The 19,020-nt window shown below is 39.0% G+C and overlaps 1 protein-coding gene across 11 annotated transcripts in view; it reads left to right on the top strand.

Annotated features, from left to right (window-relative positions):
- The window catches only part of TENM4 (teneurin transmembrane protein 4), a 4,497,462-nt gene that overhangs the window by 4,318,117 nt on the left and 160,325 nt on the right, over window positions 1-19,020 (top strand). For all 11 annotated transcript variants that reach the window (XM_044071318.1, XM_044071319.1, XM_044071323.1 and 8 more), the window contains 2 exons: window positions 7,005-7,301; window positions 9,161-10,778. In XM_044071318.1, the coding sequence (XP_043927253.1) occupies window positions 7,005-7,301; window positions 9,161-10,778 (1,915 nt within the window). The remainder of the gene's footprint in view (window positions 1-7,004; window positions 7,302-9,160; window positions 10,779-19,020) is intronic.

Here is a 19,020-nt window from a genome sequence, read left to right as displayed (position 1 = left end):
TAAGATTTTACTTTTTCATTTATGCTCTTGTTTTCTCTTTTACTGTCTTTTACCATACACCAAAATTTATCATACTTGTATTTATGCAATTTTACTACTAATCTCTTGTCTTTTTCATTTATCCACTTTAACCTTTATAGAAATTTAATGAAGCTGTGTATACCACTGGATTAATTAACCATAAACCTCCTTCCTCCTTATTTACATGCAGAACTCCTCGTTTTAACGGGCTTAATCTAAAACCCGATATAAGTGAAAATAAAATATGCAATAAGTCCTTTTCAAATGCAGATGCTGTCTTTCCCATCAGTACTATATTTGTCAAATAAGTCTTTTTTCTGAATGGTAATTTGTATGTTCTCCAGAAAAGACAGGTTTGTTTTATTTCTTCTGTTCTTTTCCCATTGAATTCTACTTACATGTTTATGCCCAAATTGTATACCTAACACTGACATTTCATTCCTTATAAAATATATACCTTCCATCTTTACAACATAAACTAAACCTTTACTTTTCTCTTTATTTAAAGCCACCCCTATCACCTACAGACACTCATTTTTGCAAATTATACTTCTTCTATCCAAAGTTTGTTTTTTTGCAATTATTGTAATGCCATGTGCATATGGTAACAGAACTGGAATTCTTAACCCTTCAAGTGTTGTATACCCCACCTCCTTCATTTTGTAATTTATTTCACATACTATCACATTCATAACTAATGCAAAGAGTGTACAACTCATTGGGCATCCCTGTCTTACACCACTCTTCATGTGCACCACTTGGCTTAACCAGCCATTTTGCTACCTGCTAATTTATGTCTTTGTTATGACTTATTTCAGAGCCTTCTTCTATGTTCTATTTATTATTTTTTTCTCATCTAATTTCTTTTCTATTTCTACTACTTCTAAAATGGTTTTCTCTGTTCATTTTCTTCTTTTTGTTTTTCTTTGATTTTATTTCCAGTTTTTTCAATCCATCCATAAATGTCCAGTTTTGTTACATTTATAACATTTTAATTCACAATATTGAATCCTGTCCCATTTCTGCACAAATAAGTTTTCTTTTATCAAGTTACTTAGCAAATGTCCTTCTTTTCCATAAAAAAACATGTTTTGGTTTGTCCCCAGTATTTTACAATCCACATTTATCATGCTTGGTATATGTATACTTTTTCCCTTTCTGTTTTTAACACAATATTACAATTTCATCCACCAGTCCATAGACCCCATTTTGTCATAAACTTTTGCAGTGTCTAGTATTACTTTACATAAAGTCTCTCTTTCCTCCTCTGTTCGAAATTGTGCATACATTTTCTTTTTTTTGTTTCCCTGTTAAATGCTTTTATCAGGTAACAATTCCATGGGTTACAGTCTTTCTTTTTTTTCATATTCTCCAAGAAAAGTTTCCATTGTAAAAAAGAATCAAATATAATGTCACACATTTTCTCTTTGTTAATAAGAATAAATGCTGTTATCTCATGTACTTTTACACTCAAAGGAGCTATTAAATTGTCCCACACTTCATACCAGTCCATTTCTTTATCTTCTTTACTTTGAATCCTTACCACGTACTTCCTGTTTTTCATTTTCTTCTGCCTTCTTTTCTACTACTCCCCTTTTGCCTTCTTTTACTTTCTCTGCATATGTTTTTTTCCTTCTCACCACTATTCTTCATCATTGTCTCTGTGTCCTGCTTTTATATTTTCTCTGTAATGTCCCACCAGAAATTTCTACTTCGTTTTCTGACTTACTCTGCATCATCATTTCTTTAAGTAAATCATCCCACAGTCCTCCCATCTGAAAGGTTGTAATTATATATCCATCGTTTGCCGACTCATCCCTATCAAACAGATTACTTTGAAACATCTTGTCAGAGTACTGCACATATTATCAGGTGTTGATATTTGCTTTTTCCTCCATCAGTCTCATCAATCCATTACTTTCTGTCCATCTACCTCTCAGCACTTGGAATGGAAGCAGGAAGTGCTCGTGCAAAATATGCCCTGCTCACAACAATGATGAGTAGGGGACGTTTTCCCAATGCTTTAGCCAAATTTGCCCCAGTATTATTAATACCACCTATGGTCTCCCTTAAAAGGAGGCTACTAGCCTAATGGGATTAACCAGTCAATAAAACATAAGTAAGTAAATAAACATTTATGCTTATGCCTTAATATTTGTAAAACTGATTATTTCCACAAGTGTATGAACTGTATCTTGTACCTTTTAAAACTGGGTTTTGACATTGCTTATTTATGTTTATATTATTAATAAAATTGTTACAAAATGAAATAAATCTGCATTTCATCTGTCACTGTGCTTATATAAAAATGGATCAATTGCAACTAGCAATTTATCTCTTTCATAATACAGTTATGGCTTTAGCTGTGACTTGCGAGTAAACATACTACTGTATGTATAATTCACTAATGCATTTGATGGGATTAATCGGTTTATCTTTACATGTGCGTAATGCACATGTGTGAAATACAAAAGTCCGAAAGGACTTTTTCAAGTTTTCGGAAGGCCGAAAACAAAACGCATCAAATGTGCAATGAGTGAATGCACAGTAACGTCATTGCAGATTCAGCATTTTTGGTGTGAGGTGCACTATAGTGGGGATCGGGAAGTGGACCTTTTCCCCACTGTAGTATGACCTCAGAGTTAGAATTATAAAGTAGGGGGGTCTGGGGGGTGCAAGGGGGCACAGCCCCCCTGCATTATGCTTTGTCTTTGAATTGAAGTTCGAAAATCAGAGAATCTGGTTTTCGATTTGCTGATTTTCGAACTTCGGTGCAGATCGGACTGACGATTTTCGTCATTCCGGTTCGCACAAAGGGCCGTTCAGTAGGTTGATTTTGAACATTTCAAAGGTAAACCAATTAATCACAATTTATTGGTGAGTAAGATTACCTGATTGGGCCTTTCTTCACTGCTTTGTAGCTGCATTCAAAAATAGTTGCACAATAAGACCTCAAAGATATGTTAGGAAAGTATAGCTGATCCAAGCCATATGGTCAGTCCAGATGTCCCTTAAAGGTCCGGTTTGAGTCTTCTATTTGTTTAACTTGGACTTAAGAGATATTGAGTTCCAAAATTGAATTTTACTTATGATTTATACTAATGACATAAACAATTGAAAAATCACATTCTCTGTTAATATTTTATGGCTATAGTTTTCTTTAAATAAATTATATTAATGGGTTATAAATAATAATGTGGTTGGAACTTTGGATAGAATAAAAAGTATGCCTTTCAGTAAAGTTAGGAATAAAATTTTCTGTTATATAAATAGTGAAGATTCTGAGGTACTTAAAACTTTGGTGACTTATATAAATTGTATATGTAGTATATCTTTAGAGTCTGTAGGATGTGCAGTATGTGTAGCTACATTAAAACAGGAAACAGAAGGGTAAATGCTAAAAGTATCCACTAGTCTGGTAAAAGCAAAACTAGACTATGTTGCTGTATTTTTGAACTAATAATATATTAGAAAACATTTAGAAAAAAACTTACTAAATGGATCATTGGTTTAGCAGACCAAAATTATGAGTGCATATAGAAAACGTAAATCCATTTCCCTAATTTACTTCAGATTAAGGAGTAGTTTAATATTGGTGTATAGGGTCTTTCAGAATGACTATTTATTTCCCTGCATCTTCAGGCCCCTTGCACAAATAAGTACAGACTTGACAAAACACTGAGCAGAAATGAAAACGTATTTAACTGGTTTTCCAAAATAGTGGTATATTATTGGAATGTGGTCCTAATGAGTCTCAGAAATGTAAATCATGCTAATCTGTGTACATCATGTTAAGATTAGTTTTTGGTAACAGATGCTACAAGGTTATTTTAATGGGTATTATGGACTTTAATCCTTAACCAGTATATGTTAGGGTATGTCATTACCAGTTGTGCAAAGATCTAGCAGACAAGGAGGCGAGATACAGAAGACATGCAGACATTGTCAGCAGAGGCATAGCTGGCTTTTATAGCACCTAGGTCTGATCCCCATCCTGGCAGCCTGAAGAGCAGAAAAAGAAAAAAAATTGTCTGCTCTGTGTATTAACAACAGGCACATGTCCCCCAGTCCCTCCTGCCCCATCTCCTTAATGGAAGAGGGGGAAAAAAAAAGGAGCTGACCAGCTAACCAGGTCCTGTGTCTTTGTCCCATTGTCTCACCCCAACCCTCCTCAACTGTGGGACAATTTAAAAAAGTCTGAGAGCCTAAGGCCAGTATCATAGCTAGGGTAGGGCAAAGGGGAAAACTATTCCAGGTGTAGAGTGTTAAGAGAGCAACTGGCTGGTCCTGATTGCTCTTTAGTTCATACCGACTTTTAAAAGTCAGTATTGAATTTGTGGTCAAATCTGAACTACAGGAGCCAATCAGGTTCCATTTCTGTACCCTGCCCCTGACTCTCCTTCCTCAGCTGGAAAAAAAGATTAAACTTTTTTTTTCTTTTAAACTGTCACAAACTGCTTGCTACAAATTCAGTTGCTACAGTTTATACCACACCGCACATGAAGGACTACAGCCCTCAGGGTTTAGTGAAAAAAAACAAAAACAAAAATCCTTTTTTTTCCCTTTAAACTGTAGCAGACAGTATGCTAATGTAGCAAGCAGTTGCCTCAGTTTAGACCACACAGGGAGCACTACAGTTTAGAGGTTTGACTGCAAATGCAGTACCAGCTTTTAAAAGCTGGTATGTTCTAAAGAAATATTAGGATCAGCCATGCCCTCAACACTTTGCAACTGGAGTAGTTGCCTCCTTCACGTTGCCCTAGCTTACATTACTGTTTGTTAGTATCAGTCAGAAAGCCATGACAGTATATGCTTGTTGTAGAAGCTGATAGCATAATCAAGATATAGGACCAAGATCTCACTCTTTTTGCTAAAAGTACTAATTAGAATTAGAGGGTCTGCCATGAAATTGAAATGGAGATATTAACTTGGAACAGGAGGAAGAAATGTTCCACTACAGGATACCTGAAAAAAAAACTGACTGCTCGACAGAAGCAATAGCAGATGCATAAATGATTTGCACATTTATATGTACAATCCTACAGAAACTAGAAGTATTAGAGATATGCAGGCAGGAGGAGATGAAGAGCCAGAGACAAGTCATTGCTGTAGCATATGGACTAAGCAATATCATTCCATAGAGACCAGCTAAATAACTAGTCATGTTCTTGTAATATGGATTTACAGTGGCACTCTGTGGGATAGCATAGTATCTTCGTGGGATGGCATAATATCTTTGTAGAATAAGAGTAACATTTTGTATGAAATGAAGGAATGCATGTAAAGAAGACAGACAGCCATGATAGGTTTGTATACCATCAAAATGCTAGCATTCTGGTACTTAAGAGAGTAGCTGGTACATTGTAAGAAATACTAGCATATGTCAAAGGGATTCATGTACTAATAACATGTAGACAATTGTCATGTCTTCCATGTTGTACTATATCAATAAGTGGTAGGAAACTGTATGACTGATAATATTGATTGCATCACTCTGTATGCGTGTCAGCATGTAACTTACATTTGATCCCCATTATTTGGTTGTAAAATACATTTGGAAAACACATTATATAAACACAGTGGAACATGCTAGAATGACTGTTAAACTGCTAAAGTTGCACTTCTTGGGTGTGTAAAGCCCATGTTAAATTTTGTGTGCCGTATTCTACAGCAGTATACAGCCTGTCATGTCTTATTACTTATGGGGTATAAACTGTATACTCTGGTACATTTGCTTCTTGCCTTCATGTTAGCTCTGGGAAAAATGGTATCAGGTGCAAAAAAACAAATGTCATGTTTACCAAGTAGTGAACACTAGAAAACAGTAATTACCACTGTCACCTGAGGGTCATGCTGGTACGCCAGAGGTCTAAAGTAATACCAGTTGAAAAAACGAAATAAAACATTCTGTCAGTTTATAGGGCCACAGTCATGCTCCTTCTCATTTGCACATCTGCAGTTAAAACTCGAGGTACATTTGACAAGCATCGTCATCTGCCTTATTAGCAGGATGCATGAAATGTATCCTCAAACTGTCCATGAAATCTCATTTCTCAGGTATTCTGACAACAGGTCAGACAGTTCTCTACTTTACTCCCAAGTGAATCAGAGTGTGTTTTGTCCCCATAGTTCCTGTTTGTGCTTGTTTCATTGTGGCATTTAATTTATCATTATTTTTGATTATGCTGGTGGCACATAGAAAATTTGAGCTTGGCATTGTCTAGCTATAATAGAAGTGCATCAGCTGTGATTTACTTCAGCTAGGCTGTTACATTCTGTGCTATTAAAATAACAGTTTTGCTTGCCGGGGAGTTACAGATGCCATCTGGATTTAAAGTCTGTTAATTTACATTCCATTCCGTTTGATCCTGTGCAGGTAAACATTTCAGTTAATAATTTAGATCTAGTTTAGTTCTTCTTTCGACTTTTCCCAGTTAGGGGTCACCACAGCGTAACTCCTGTCCGCTAATGATTGGCAGTAGATTTTTTATAGGTGCTGAGGTGCCAGCTTGACACCCAACCTTCAACGAAGGCATGCCCATTCTACGCATGTCTTTCGAATGCCACTCGACCGCAGGGTGGACATGCAGACTCCACACAGAAGGCACTCCAGCCAAGAATCAAATGGGAGAACCTCTTGCTGTGAGGCAACAACGCTACCGCTGCACCACCGAGGCTTATTATAATTTAGATCTAATAATGTACAAAAATGAATTACTTCAGATTGTATTACTTGTAACTGTGGTGTGATGTGAACAGTACAATGTGACACAGTCAAAGAGGCACAATCTAATGTTATGCTTGTATCATATATTTACAAAAGATAAACAACTTGGTACACTTGGTGTGGCAGACGGCTGAACTAATCGGAGACTGTTCTTCTGGTTGAAGTGATGCCTGTGAGCATGTATTAAGTGCTTCTGCACAGTGAATATGTTCAGGCATTAAAAAGACTTTTCTTTTTTCTTTTGCATTTGTTTCAGGTTCATAACAGGAATCTTCTGTCTCTGGATTTTGATCGTATCACTAGGACAGAAAAGATCTATGATGACCATCGGAAGTTCACACTGCGTATCCTCTTTGACCATGCTGGCCGTCCTACACTCTGGTCTCCCAGTAGCAAGCTCAATGGGGTCAATGTGACGTACTCACCTGGTGGGCAGGTTGCTGGCATCCAGAGGGGCATCATGTCTGAACGCATGGAGTACGATCAGGCTGGTAGGATAATTTCCAGAACTTTTGCAGATGGAAAGTCATGGACTTACACTTACCTGGAAAAGGTAATTTCTTTTTAATTACACATCAGAAAAGTTGAATATACTCTGTTTTTTCATGTTATAAATGTTTTCTTAAGTAAATATTTCATACTTTGATGCAGTAACAAAAATGTAGCTAACATTCAGAAAAAATGTTATTTTTATGCATACTGTTGTCTTTTTATAGCTTTAGTCATACAGTATATTGTTCTGCATAATGTAATTCTGGGATAAAATACTGTTACATAATTCCTGTTTAACTACTGTGTAACTCAGATGCAGTGAACCACTTTAAAAGATACTGTAAGTTAAGTTAATCATATCATATATGAATGCTTACTACATTTGTTTTGTGTACCAAGCAGCAATAAAGACATTTTTGCCTTGCAATCTTCTATGGTCATTTTACCTCGGTAACCATTGCAGTGTGCCCTTCTTGAAACATTGATGATCAAATTTTAATACTATTTCTTGGTAGATACAAAACGTCTCTAAAAAATGAAACATGCAAGAACATAAACTGATTAAAAATCACTATTACTCAAAAAGAATCAATAACATTTAATGAAAAGAGATAAAGGTATTGATTGTATTAGTTTTGGAAATTTGTCAGTTTCACTTGTTGGAGCCAAATTGTTTGACATTTTTTATTTATTTATTTGACTTTTGTTTACTGGGATAATCGGACTGGGCACAGGTCCATTTTCAGCAGAGGCCCGGGGGGGGTTCCCCAAAAGATACAAATAACAAAAATGACATAGTTTGTAACTTATACAGTAATAGAATAAAGAGAAAAACACAAATTATACATTAAACAATATTATATATCTTCTACATAATATAGTAATAGATAAATGTTTCATGAGTAATACATTTTTAAACGAATTCAGATAAATGTGACTATGTCAAATAAATATAGTATTCAAAACACTCTACAGGGTATAGTTGATGAGTGTGGAAACCAAAAAACAATTAGATTCATTAAAAAGAGGCTAGACAGAGTATAGAGAGAGAAAGTAAGGTGAAACTTAATACGAGTCTACACTTAAAAAAAGTCATATATCAAGTAGACAGTGAACATGTGCAGAGGGGAAAAAAATGTAAAGAATCTGTAAGAAAAACAATACAGCTGAATATAAACCATGCGATAGACAAAAGGGTATAATTCGGCAGAGGGCTAATGATATATTTCAGTATGTAAAGATAAAGAAACTAGACCTTTTGTTGTTGGTAGAGATGTCCTGACTCATGCATAGTAGATTTTGTATCTTTAATGGTCAGCATTTCCTGTCTCTTAATGATTAGCTGAAATGTTCAGGAAAAATGCAATCATTTCTGCATTTCATTTCGCATACAGTTTATAAAGACATGCTCACCTGATGTCAGGAAAGCACACAAAGATCAGAAGAAGAAATGCTCATACACAGGCAGGGACTGGTTGCCGGCCCTTTTAATGATGGGTGATCAAGGGCCCACGCATGGAGAGTTAATGCTCTGTAGAAAAAAGCAGTGTTAAAGTGGTGCTCATGAGAATGAATAGAGAACAATCTGAGGAAGTATTGCAGACACACAAACATACAAACAGACATAAAACAGACTCTTAGGCACCCGGTCATTTTCATTTACTGAGTGCTGCACTTGTCCTTTTCTGAAGAAAGGGGCTACTACGTACGAATTACATCCTCTGAAAATGCACGGCATTAGTGCTTAGATCAAATTTAAGAGGGAGCATTTATTTTCATTATGAAATGACTGCTTCTTTCTTCTCAAAATGTTTTAAGTATGTCCTTTTACTGAAAGATTTTCTGTTGGAAATATTATTTGAGAAAAATGTAATGTAGTTAAAAAGAATGACAGTGTGTTTTTTCATATTTCTTCAACAGTCCATGGTTTTGCTTCTTCACAGTCAGAGGCAGTACATCTTTGAGTTTGATAGGAGTGATCGTTTATCCTCTGTTACCATGCCTAATGTTGCAAGGCAAAAGTTGGAAACCATCCGATCTGTTGGATATTACCGCAATATCTACAAACCTTCTGAAGGTAATGCCTCAGTGATTCAGGACTACTCAGAAGATAATCGATTACTTCATACCGCATATCTTGGAACTGGAAGACGTGTGATTTACAAATATGGCAAACAGTCAAAGTTATCAGAGGTTTTATATGACACAACTAAAGTTATTTTCACCTATGATGAAACTGCTAGTATGTTGAAGACAGTAAACCTGCAGCAGGAAGGGTTTACATGTACTATACGGTATCGACAAATAGGTCCACTGATTGATCGACAGATCTTCCGTTTTAGTGAGGAAGGAATGGTAAATGCCCGGTTTGATTATAATTATGACAACAGTTTCAGGGTTACAAGTATGCAAGCTGTTATCAATGAGACACCTTTGCCCATAGATCTCTACAGATATGATGATGTTTCTGGTAAAACTGAGCAATTTGGAAAATTTGGAGTAATTTATTATGACATCAATCAGATTATTACCACTCCAGACATGACACACACCAAACATTTTGACACTTATGGAAGAGTGAGGGAGGTTCAGTATGAAATTTTCAGATCGCTCATGTATTGGATGACAGTTCAGTATGACAACATGGGAAGAGTGGTTAAAAAAGAACTGAAAGTGGGCCCCTATGCCAACACAACCAGGTATACGTATGACTATGATTCTGATGGACAACTGCAGACAGTGACTATGAATGAAAAACCACTGTGGCGCTACAGCTATGACTTGAATGGTAATCTACATTTGCTGAGCCCTGGAAATAGTGCTCGTTTGACACCACTACGATATGACCTTAGGGACAGAATAACTAGACTAGGTGATATCCAGTATAAAATGGATGAAGACGGCTTCCTTTGGCAAAGGGATAATGAGATATTTGAGTACAATTCTGCTGGCTATCTCATAAAAGCATACAACAAAGTCAGTGGGTGGAGCATCCAGTATCGCTATGATGGTCTTGGAAGGAGGGTTTCCAGTCGAAACAGTAATGGGCAGCATATACAATTCTTCTATGCAGATCTTTCAAGCCCCACTAAGATCACTCACATGTATAATCACTCCAGCTCTGAGATAACTTCACTTTATTATGATCTTCAAGGTCACCTTTTTGCAATGGAGCTTAGCAGTGGAGATGAATTCTATGTGGCTTGTGATAATAATGGAACGCCTCTTGCTGTGTTTAGCAGAACAGGGCTAATGATAAAGCAGATGCTATACACAGCTTATGGAGAAGTCTACATTGATACGAATCCTAGCTTCCAGCTTATCATAGGCTTCAATGGTGGGCTGTATGAACCACTGACCAAACTCATACACTTTGGGCCAAGAGACTATGATGTGCTAGCTGGTCGTTGGACAACACCTGACCATGACACCTGGAAACAACTCAGCAGCAGCAGCAACATCGTGCCGTTTAACCTTTACATGTTCAAAAGTAATAACCCTGTCAGCAATTCACAGGACACCAAGTGCTACATGACAGGTAAGAGAATTAAATCTTTCCAGTGGCATCTACCTTATGACTGTGCTGTATGTCAGTAATTACATTGTGACACAGACATGAGTATTACTTATATTGCTGTGGGCTTGTATATTAGAGCTGTTGTCATTGTTTCTGATTTGAAAGTAAAACTGTCCAAAAAGTATATCTGATGTTGTTTCATGCAGGAAGATTTGGCTGAAACATTGTCTGCATTTGTTCATTTTCTGAGTACCTAGTTCATCCGGTGCTGGGTCGCAGGGGGTCTGTAGTGTAGCCTAAGCATTTATATCACATTATTGAAAGATGAAAATAGCGAATGCTATTTCATCGGCCCCAAAACATCTAAACATGAAAATATCGAACATTCAGAACACACACACACACACACACACAAAACACAAGCGCATCAAACAAACAGCAACCACACACATACACTTCAATTCCTACATCTAACACTACACTAAACTAAACATACACTACTATCTACCCACTTACCTTAACCCAAACCCTAACCCTAAGGTCCGTCACTATCGCACACTCACCTAACCCGCGCCCTAACCCTAACTCACTTAAACCGCCCCTAACCCTAAAGTCTGTCACAACTGCACACACGCCTAACCCGCGCCCTAAACCTAACTCACTTAACCCACCCCTAACCCTAACGTACAAACAATCGCACACTTACCTGAACCCAACCCGTAACTTTCCACCACAGCGCTATGAATAGCGAAGCCACAGAAACGGCCAACCGAATTCTTTCCCAAGGAAAGAATTCACTGTTCTGCAGCTTCACTATTCTTAGCGTTCACTGAATAGTGTTCGATATCAGAACATTCGAAGTTTTAATACTTCGAAGTTCTGATATAGACCCTAGCCTAACACTCAGTGGAGCAGGAGAGAGAAACCAGTCCTGAATGTGGCGCATAAGTCCCATCAGCAAACACAGGCAGGCTAACTCACAAACTGCATGCACACCTACAGTTAGTTTCAAAGGTTGTAAATTCACCTGTCACAAAGTCTACTCTTCAATTTTTCCCTTAGAATTAGACCAACTTTCAACTTAAGCACTCAAACCATTCACTTCTTATCCTAGCACTTGCTCAAAACTCATAGCAAGCACTAATAAACCTTAGCACTAGACCCTCCTATACTGTAGAGAAGGACAAGGCTCTCTATTCGACCTTAACAGCCAATCAGTAAAACAGTTCACTGTACCTATCCAGGCATGTCCAAAGGGCAGCTTCAGGTGTACTCTCCGGTCCAACTGGTGAATCTGGGCATTTTGAGGCAATGTTACAATTTCCTCATGTACACAGACAACCCTCTCCTCCTTCCACCAAACATTAATACATGTAAGAGATGCAGTTATACAGCCAAACTGGAGGCTAAGCTCTCTCAACCCAAGACTGGAGCAGGCAGTCAAGAGGAGAAGAGAATGACGTGCATCACACCACCAATTTCACATAGACCTATGAAACCAGCACCGGCAAAAAACACACATAAATACACAAAAACATACTCAGAGGCTCTAAATAAAAATCTGCAAAAGCAACACAGATCTCCAAAGCAGACATCCAAGCAACCTCCACCCCCCAACACAAACCATGAAACACATACTTCACAAAACCAATGTGCCACACAATCACAGCCCTTAAGGCAAAATAACATACCCAACACACTAGTAATAGGTGACTCTAAGGTCAGGCACACTGACGTCCCACTCACTAGGCTGAGCAAGGAGAAGGTTACTGTTAGCTTCCTGTCAGGTGTCAGGATCTGCCACATAACGCAAGCACTCAGGTCACTCCAGAAGAAGTACAAATATGACTCTGTCATTGTCCATGTTGGTGTGAATGACCTGAGCTGTACCTCCCTGGACTACATGAAAAGAGACATGGAGGAGCTCTCTGATCATGTAGCCCAGGTCGGTATGACCCAGACCCTGAGTAGCATCCTGTCCTCACCAAGAATGATACCATGGTATAGAGAAAACATTATCAATTTCAACAATTGGCTAAGCTTCTGGTGTCATTCAAAGGTGACCCAGTGTCTGTCAGCCTGGGATGACATGCTCGACAAGCCACGCTGCTTCGCTAGAGTCAGCTTGCACCTGTCACCCTTAGGCTTTCGAATACTGGCCAAGGCTCTTGCCACCCCCCATCGTGCCTTTTTTATGCAAGGCTCAAAAGACAAACCCACTGCCATAAATAGCACAAGTAACAAAAAACTGAGGGTAATGCTACTCAATGCCAGAAGTCTAAAGCTCAAAATGCACACACACTCGAGGCACTCCTCAGTATGGAGAAAATCAATATATGTGCAGTAATAGAAACCTGGTTTAAGGCTCCAGAGAGCACCCCAGCACTACCAGGCTACAACTCATACCATACATTTTGGCCACAAACCCCCCCCAAAATACAAAAGGCCGGGGGAGTATCCATATTCATCTAGGATACCCACACCTCCAGGTTAATGGCACAGCACGATGCTTCAGAGATCATCCACGTGCAACTAACAACGGGCAAAACTGCTATTCAAATTATAGCTTGCTACAGATCACCCACCATGTCCCAGGACCCCCACTCCACATTCCTGGAAACAGTGGGAAACATGAAGGTCCTACCAAACACCCTGATATGGGTAATTTCAATTACCCAAACATTAACTGGGAGAACTACTCGAGTACAAACTCCCTTGCCCAACATTTCCTAGAATTTATAAACTCAAACGCCCAGGATCAACTGGTCAACACCACCACCAGAGGTGACAACATATTGGACCTGGTCATCACCAACATGGGTGACTGGTGTTCCACACTGGAGGTCAACCATTTGCTGGTTAGATCTGACCATAAACTAATCACTCTGGATATCCACATTCCGCCACCACCCCCCCGGTCAAAGAAACCACCGTGAAAAACTTTTCAAAAGCAAACCTCACGCTACTTAAGACCAAGGTGGGAAGTTTCAAAGCCCCCATGCTAAAGGATAACGCTGTCCAAACTGCAAAATCCTTTACTACTGCACTGTACGGGCACCTACAAGAATGCATGCATTGTGCTATCCCAAACAAAACCAAGACTCACTCCTCCAAGAAAAGGAAACCAGTCTGGTGGACCCCTGCCATAAACAAGCTATACAATAGAAGGAGGAAACTAGTACAGAAAAGAGTAAAATCCCAAGAAGGAAAGACATCCCTGATCAGTATCAGCAAGAAACTACATTCCCTCATAAAATCATCCAAGGCTAGCTTTAAAAGAAAAATTGCCGTGGACTCCAATGATAACTACAAGGCATTCTTTAGCTATGTGAAGAATTTAAGTGGCAATTCTCAGATCTGCTCGGAGTTAGTGCAGAATGGCACAAAATACACTGAACCGACCGATATAGCCAACATCCTGGCAGACAGATTCAGTGCAAACTTCACCCCCCTCTCACCCCCAAAAGGGTCCATAACTATACCAGAAGAATGTAGTGCCCCTGAAATCACAGACACTCAGGTTAAAACAGCCCTCTCCAAAGCCAAAAATACAGCATCAATGGGACCGGACGATGTCCCTCACCTAAACACACTGTTTAATCTCAGCCTCTCCACAGGCTACGTGCCCACATAGTGGTGCACAGCAACGGTTATTCCACTCCACAAAGGTGGAGCCACAACGGACCCCGAGAACTATTGCCCTATAAGCCTGACTAGCTTGGTCTGCAAAGCTATGGAGCGCATCATCATGGATCTCATTAACAGAGACATTGGAAACCTCCAAACAATGGACCCTACCCAGTTTGGCTTTGTTAAGGGCAGATCTTGCCTCCTAAAATTGGTTGACTTCTTTGAGACAGTTACCAAGGCTATAGATGAGAGAAAGGTGGTCCACACAGCCTACCTAGACCTCCCAAAGGCCTTCGACACCATTCCCCACTCAGGTATTATAGACAAGCTCACCAGCCTGAACATGAACCCCTATGTCACGAGATGGGTTGCCAACTGGCTCATGGACAGAAACCACATGGTAAGAGTTGCGGGAGCTAAGTTTGACTCTAAACCGGTTACAAGTGGCGTTCCCCAGGGCTCAGTCCAAGGACCCCTCCTGTTTCGCATATATTTCTCAGAGGTACAGGCAAGCACAGGAGGGCTATGGCTGACCAAGTTTGCAGACGACTGCAAACTAGGGGCTATAATTGACACTCTGGCTGACACAGACATCCTTCAAAAGGGTCTCACTGAGACAGATACCTGGTGTCAAAACCATGGTGTCAAGCTAAATGCCAAAAAGTGCATAGTCATCCCCTTTGGAAAAAACAAAGTACCCACAAACTACAACATAGGCGGTAGCCCCCTAAATACGGAAGACATAATAAGGGATCTGGGGACCCAAGTAGATAGTAACCTCTCCTTTGATAATCACATTGCCAAAGTGGTTAGAAAATCCTTCTGTGTGGCCAACCTAATCACAAAAGGGTTTGCATCCAGATTGAAAAAGGTCATTGGGCCCCTCTACGTATCACTCATTAGACCCATCATAGAGTACAATGCCCCATTTGGGATGTACCTTACAAGACACCTGCAACAACTGGAAAGACCACAGAAGTACCTTACAAAGAGGATCACTGGTCTCAAGCAGATGCCCTATGCAGCTCGACTGAAGAAACTCCAGCTGTACTCAGTTGCATGCTGCTTACTCAGAGGTGATCTCTGCCTGACATACAATGCCATGTCCAACCCAGAATTGACAGACATGCTCCACCTAAAGAAACCATATCCCCTCGAGCCACACACTCCAGGGATCTAAACCTCACCACAACAATAAATAGGACATGCTGGAGGGAGAGATTCCTGTCCCAGAGACTTCCCATGCTCTGGAACAAGATTCCAGTTTACATTAGGCAGAGCTTCTCACTAACCCTCTTCAAGAGAAACCTTGACGAGTGGATGGAAAACAGAATGTTTACCCCAGGGATCACTTCAATGGCTCTTTTGGACAGAGGCACATACATTGAAACAATTCCGGCTAGGCTTATAAATGCTTTCGGGCAGATAGCCTAGTACCTACCTATGAACCTGTGAAACAGAACTTTTAAGATGTGAAAGGAAATGTTTTACCTGATAAAAACACATGGGCACAGAAAGAACATGCAGACCTGGCATAGAAGTCACTCCAGCTGAGAAATGAACTGGAGAACCAAGCATTATGAGGCAGGAGTGCTATATGCTGCACAACTGTGTTGTGCAAATAATATTTATGTAATAGAATTACAGTACATAAATACAACTGAATACAATGACAAAGCAAAGAAACCATGTCTCACCTTGCTAAGATGTCATGTGCTGAAGCACTGTGATTTTTAAGGACAAAAAACACAGAGCATGTGCCCACACCTTTTAAAAATCATTACTCTAATGTAGCAAAGATTTCAGAAGTGAGGTAGTGATAGTTAAGGGCAAACTGCACAAAAAACTGCTATTTATGCTGTTTACTTAGCAAGTGATGTTCAAGGTCAGCTAAAGAAAACTAGAGACAGCAGCAATCAGAAGTTTGCCAAGTTTTAATTAGTACAAGTGAAGAATTGTAGTAGAGATACAACAAATAATGAAGGTGGAAGAATACAGAATACCTCTTTTTCAGCGAGTTATGACTAAAATAATTAGTGTAATGATAGGAGGCACCACTTTACCTTTGTAACCTCAGTCTTACAACCCAGTATTCACGCTGACAATCTTTCCAGTTAAAGAAACGTGCAGCCTTGTGTTAATTTCTGAAAGTCCAAGTTGATTACTGTACCACTGCAGTGTATGACGGAATGCAGTTCGGGCACTATAACCCTGCTCATTTTCTCATTCAGCATTTTGGAAGTTGTTCACTTTGTTATTCATTGCATCATTTCACTGGAAGGGCAGCATAGTGAAAATTACATTTGTAATCAGTTTTGATTTAAGGCTGCAATCTGTGTCATTTCTATCATACTGGCTTACATGACATTTATTATTCATGCATTCTTTTGCGTGCATTTGTTTTTTTGAAACCTTGTGAATGTAGAAGATGGAAGTCCTTCTAATGTCTGTTGTACTAGATGCCCCCCACCAGATGGAGTGTTAACTGTACCAGTTAGCTCTCAGGTGCTTGAAGGTGTCCGAATTTACTTTACTGGCAGTGCTCCTTATGTCTCTGTGGTAGAGGTACCATTAAGTTGCAGTGACCATGGAAGAGGGACTCCTAGAGTAGACAGTAAGTGTACTGCCAAAATTAAAATTTCATATAGTCAGTTATCCACTGTTAACAGAAATTTGTCATGCCTGCGCTTATTGTAGAGCACTAGCTGTTGAAAGCATAACAGAAACCTTTACGGGAATAATGTCAATCCATCAAAGGCGATTTCAGAGAATGCAAAGAAATCAAAGTCAGTTCCCTGAAACTGCCTTGAAAAGTGGAGATATATAATTCTAGGGGATGTGGGGAGTCTGCCCCCACATGAGGATGCAGGGAGGCTTGCCCTCCTGTAAAGGAAATTGTTTCAATGCATGTTGAACACGGTTTTGGAGAACTGGTTTCAGTTTATTTGTGTTTGTTGAAACTGCCATCAATGGATCAACATGAACCCAGTTTTGTGGTCCTTCCTGCTTAATATCATCTTTCTGTATGAATTGACAGTCGTGGTCTTTCATGTATTTATGATGTTAAAAGAGGACTGTGGTGGGTGCCCTCAGTAGTACAGGAGTGCAGCTGAATGAAAATGGGGATGGTACATTATGTCAGTACGACGGAGTGGAATGGAATGAAAAAGCTAAGTTATACATTTCTTTTGTCTTTTACAACAACTAGGAGGCTTATAGTACACCCAAAAGCAGAAAGAAAAAATAATAATCAAGGTCGGTGTTCTTTTTCCATTTTATTGATGCTACATAAAGAATGGAAAGAAAAGTGCTAATTTTCCAGTTTGCCCCCCTGGTACAGTCTAATTTTGCTGCTAGTGTACTGCTTCAGTGAATTCATTTTCTGCCGTTGTGGACCTTCTGACTTTTGCTTACACATGCAGCATATACTATTTAATGAATTAATTAATTTATTTGTTTATTTATTGCAGCTGTGTGATTGACCAGTGTAGCTACTTAAAATGTGCCTGCTAGATTTAGAATATATTCAACAGATTAGGACAGATGCTAATAAAGATACACTGCATTAACTTCACAGGGGGGACAGATCATGTTAATTAATTGCTCTTCAAGTAAGTGCTTTCATTTTCCATGAGAATCCTAAAACATTTTTTTATGCTGAATTGGCTTAAGAGAGTTTTTATTTCTTTAACTGAGCTGTGTCTTTGCTAATTGCACTTAGTATAGTGCGACAAGTGCTTATGGCAGTCCAGATTTAGTACAGCTGTATATGGATATTCAGAGATGGAGATATGCAAGTGTGTTTGCTTTTCACCAGTACAAGATTACTCTTAAGATCTGACAACAAAAAACAAAAACTAGCATTAAAAATAGTACACACACACACACACACACACACACACACACACACACACACACACACACACACACATAACAGTATGTGTCTGTATTTTTGTTTATTTTTAATTTATTGTGCACATATATAAATTTTAACTAAGCAATCATTATGTCAGCCATTTTTGGATTAGCAACAATGACATAAAGAAGGACACTTTAAGTTAAGCTAATAATTCAGAAGGTGGTAGGAGGTTGAATAAATTAGGGAGAAATGAGCAGTATTTAAATTGGATTATACTAAAGGAAAGAGAAATGAAGAGAAAAAAAGGGAGGGGAAAAAAAGCAGAGAAGAAATGGGGTCAAATGAGCTATGTTTTGTTTGGCATAGTTAGATGCTTGTAACTAGTGTAGCTCCCACTGTATTTCATGTAGAAGTAATAGACTGTAGTTTTCCATTACACCACAAGGTGGAACTCCTTTTCAGGAATATAAAAGACAATTTCTAAAGAGAAAGAAGAGACTGGAACACTACCTGAAGGAGGGAAGACTGAAACACGTAGCTGAAGGGAAAAGGGCCTTGCAGCATGACTGGATTTTCTTTTCTAGTGCTTTGGGACAGGGAAGTGAAGTAGCAGATTGTGTCTGTCTCTGGCTGAAATCCTGGATGATGGTATTTTGTGGAATCATGAGAGAAGTCTGAAACCAGTAGCTCCATGCCTGCTATGATTCAACAAGAAAAGGAGTTCCCTTGGGCCTAGTACCGAGAGGCCATAGATGATTACCAGAGTTTTGGTAG

Source organism: Protopterus annectens, chromosome 5.part0, assembly GCF_019279795.1.
Source record: "Protopterus annectens isolate FY-2018-M chromosome 5.part0, PAN1.0, whole genome shotgun sequence".
In the NCBI taxonomy this organism is placed as follows: Eukaryota; Metazoa; Chordata; order Ceratodontiformes; family Protopteridae; genus Protopterus; species Protopterus annectens.
The sequence above is the reverse complement of the archived record's forward strand: the minus strand, read 5'-3'. Positions and strand labels throughout refer to the sequence as shown.